A 3094-nucleotide genomic window follows, 5' to 3' on the forward strand; every position below is an offset into this window, starting at 1 on the left:
ATTTTCTGCAATTTATACGAGTTATCTTATTGAAATTTTAATTTGCAATTCTACTTGAATTCCAACGAAGAGATTTTATCCTGTAGTTCCTTCCAAGCCTTCAAAACCAAGTTCAACACCTCAAAAATCATCTAACTTGGAAGAAACAGTCGATGAATCAGAACAACTTCCACAAAGTGAAGGAGTTAATTTAAATCGTTTAGAGACTGATCCAGGGAAAAGATTAGCAATTCCAAAAATATCATCCAAATGACTGTGATGCAGTAAGAAGAGCATATATTCAACAAGGTCCTTGCCGACCTCGAAATCACAATTTCCCTCAAAGAAATTTTTATGGTCAATTGCGTTGTTTTAATACTCGATGGTTTCTTGAGTACGATTGGTTGGAGTATAGCCTAAAAAAAGATGCGGCATATTGCTTCTATTGTTATTTGTTCCAAGATGAATGCATTAAACAAGGGGAAGGAAATGTATTTTCAAGCATAGGGTTTACAAGTTTGAATAAGAAGGATAGATTTGATATGCATATTAGTGGACAAAATAGCATTCACAATCAATCAAGAAAGAAGTGTGAAGATTTGATAAAACAAAAACAATCCATTCAAAGTGCACTTGCTAAACAATCTGATCAACAAAAGTTAGAATACCGAACTCGTTTAGAAACTGCAATTGATGTGATAAGATATCTTTTGAATCAAGGATTACCATTTCGGGGATATCGTAAAGGTGAATCATCTTTCAATAGAGGTAACTATATTGAACTTCTTACATAGTAGGCAAAGCGATGTAAAGATATTGATGATGCATTTAAAAAAGCTCCAAAAAATAATCAATTGACTTCTCCATATATTCAAAAGGATATTATCACTGCATATAAGATGAAAACAATTAAGAGTATCATTAAGAATATAAATGATGATCACTTTTCAATATTAGTTGATGAATCTCGCGATGTATCATGTAAGGAGCAAATGGCTATTGTTCTGCGTTATGTTGATAGGAGGGGAAGTGTGATGGAGTGCTTTATGGGTATTGTTCATGTTCGTGATACTACTGCTCTGTCGCTAAGGAATGAAATTGTTAGTTTACTTACTAAACATTCTTTAAGTCCATCTTCTATACGTGGACAATGCTATGATGGAGCAAGCAATATACAAGGTGATTTAAATGGTCTTAAGATCTTAATGCAAAAAGAAAGTAGAGGTGCTCATTCTATTCATTGTTTTGCTCATCAACTTCAATTAACTCTTGTTGCGGTTTCTAGAAGATGTGATGAAGTGCAAGAACTCTTATTGTTGGTTTCTGATATACTGAATATGGTGGGAGCTTCTTTCAAGCGTAGAGATGAACTTCGTGAATCTCAAGCAGAAGAAATAGAAGAGGCATTACGTAAAGGTGAGCTTGAAACTGGTAAGGGCTTGAATCAAGAATTGGGTCTTGCTAGAGCTGGTGATACATGATGGGGTTCTCATTACAAATCCTTTAATAATTTTATCCTTATGTTTGGCCCTATTATTGATGTGCTTGATGCTATTGCTGTTAATGCACGTTTTGAAGAAAAATATAAGGCAAAGGGATATCTTAAAGCATGTTTAACATTTGAAACTGTCTTCATGTTACATTTAATGCGTACTATTTTAGCAATCACAAATGTGCTTAGTGTAGCCTTTCAAAAGAAGGAGCAAGATATTGTAAATGCTATGTGACTTGTTGGAGTGGCAAAGGATCAATTGCAAGAACTGCGAAAGAAAGGTTGGGATTCACTTATTAATGAGGTATCTAAATTCTGTATGAAATATGATATTTCAATACCTGAATTTGATGAGCTTTATGCTATCCCTGGAAGATCACGTCGTAGGGTTGTTGAGTATACTATTTCACATCACTACCGTGTTGAGGTATTTTATAGAATTATTGATTGGCAATTTCAAGAACTCAAGTCGCTTTGATGAGGTGACAACAGATTTGCTTCTTGGAGTTGCTTGCTTGAACCCAGTTGACTCTTTTTCCACTTTTGACATTGAAAAGATATTGAGATTAGCTGAGTTATATCCTGATGATTTTGATAAATATTCTATGGTCGACCTTCGATTTCAGCTTCAGAATTACATTGTTGGTGTCTGAGATCATGATAAAAGGTTTCAAATCTTAGGGGACTTGGTAATCTTTCCACGAAATTAGTAGAGACAAAGAAGCATGGGACTTATCCTCTTATTTTTCAACTTGTAAAGTTTGCTTTACTTTTGCCAGTTGCTACTGCTACAGTTGAGAGAGCTTTTTCGGCAATAAAATTGATTAAGACCGATTTGCGAAGTCGAATGGATGATGAGTTTTTGAGTAGTTGTTTGGTGCCTTATATAGAAAAGGATGTATTTAGTATTATTCCTAATGAGGCTGTTATGAATACCTTCCAAAATATGAAAACTCGTTGAGGAGAGCTGTAGTAAGGTACTTTTTAATATGATATTGTTACTATATTTGTTTCTTTATTTATTTCTTTAAATGTCGACACCGCTTACGGAAAATTCTGCGTACGCCCCTGGGCCAATGCTCTGAGTAGAAAGTCATCCACCATGGGGAGTCTTGCTTATATTCTGGTCGGTGAGAGGTTGCTTGCGTTAGATGTTCAGGCTTTGGCCAATCGATTTGTGAGATTGGATATCTCTGATCCTAGCCGAGTATTAGCTTGCACGGTCGCTCGATCTTCATTATTGGAGTGTATCCGTGATCGACAGTTTGATGATCCCCATTTGTGTGTCCTTAGAGACATGGTACAATGTGGAAGTGCCAAGCAGGTTACCTTAGGTGATGATGGAGTTTTGAGATTGCAGGGGCGGGTTTGTGTGCCTAATGTGTATGGGTTTCGAGAGTTTATTTTAGAGGAGGCCCATAGTTCCCGGTACTCTATTCATCCAGGCGGCGCGAAGATGTATCAGGATTTGCGGTAGCATTATTGGTGGCATAGAATGAAGAAGGATATTGTTGCATATGTGGCTCGATGTTTGAATTGTCAACAGGTTAAGTACGAGCATCAGAGGCCCGGTGGACTATTTCAGAGGATTGAGCTTCCCGAGTGGAAATGGGAGCGGATTAC

The 3094-nt window shown here is 36.6% G+C and overlaps 1 protein-coding gene across 1 annotated transcript; it reads left to right on the forward strand.

Annotated features, from left to right (window-relative positions):
• The first annotated feature begins 1499 nt into the window (after positions 1-1499).
• LOC138871410 (uncharacterized) lies at positions 1500-2432 on the forward strand. The gene is made up of 3 exons (XM_070149286.1): positions 1500-1607; positions 1725-1898; positions 2139-2432. The coding sequence occupies exons 1-3, from the start codon at positions 1500-1502 to the stop codon at positions 2430-2432; spliced, it is 576 nt and encodes a 191-aa protein (XP_070005387.1).
• The last annotated feature ends 662 nt before the right edge of the window (positions 2433-3094 follow it).

Source organism: Nicotiana sylvestris, chromosome 6 (genome assembly GCF_000393655.2).
Source record: "Nicotiana sylvestris chromosome 6, ASM39365v2, whole genome shotgun sequence".
Lineage (NCBI taxonomy): Eukaryota > Viridiplantae > Streptophyta > Magnoliopsida > Solanales > Solanaceae > Nicotiana > Nicotiana sylvestris.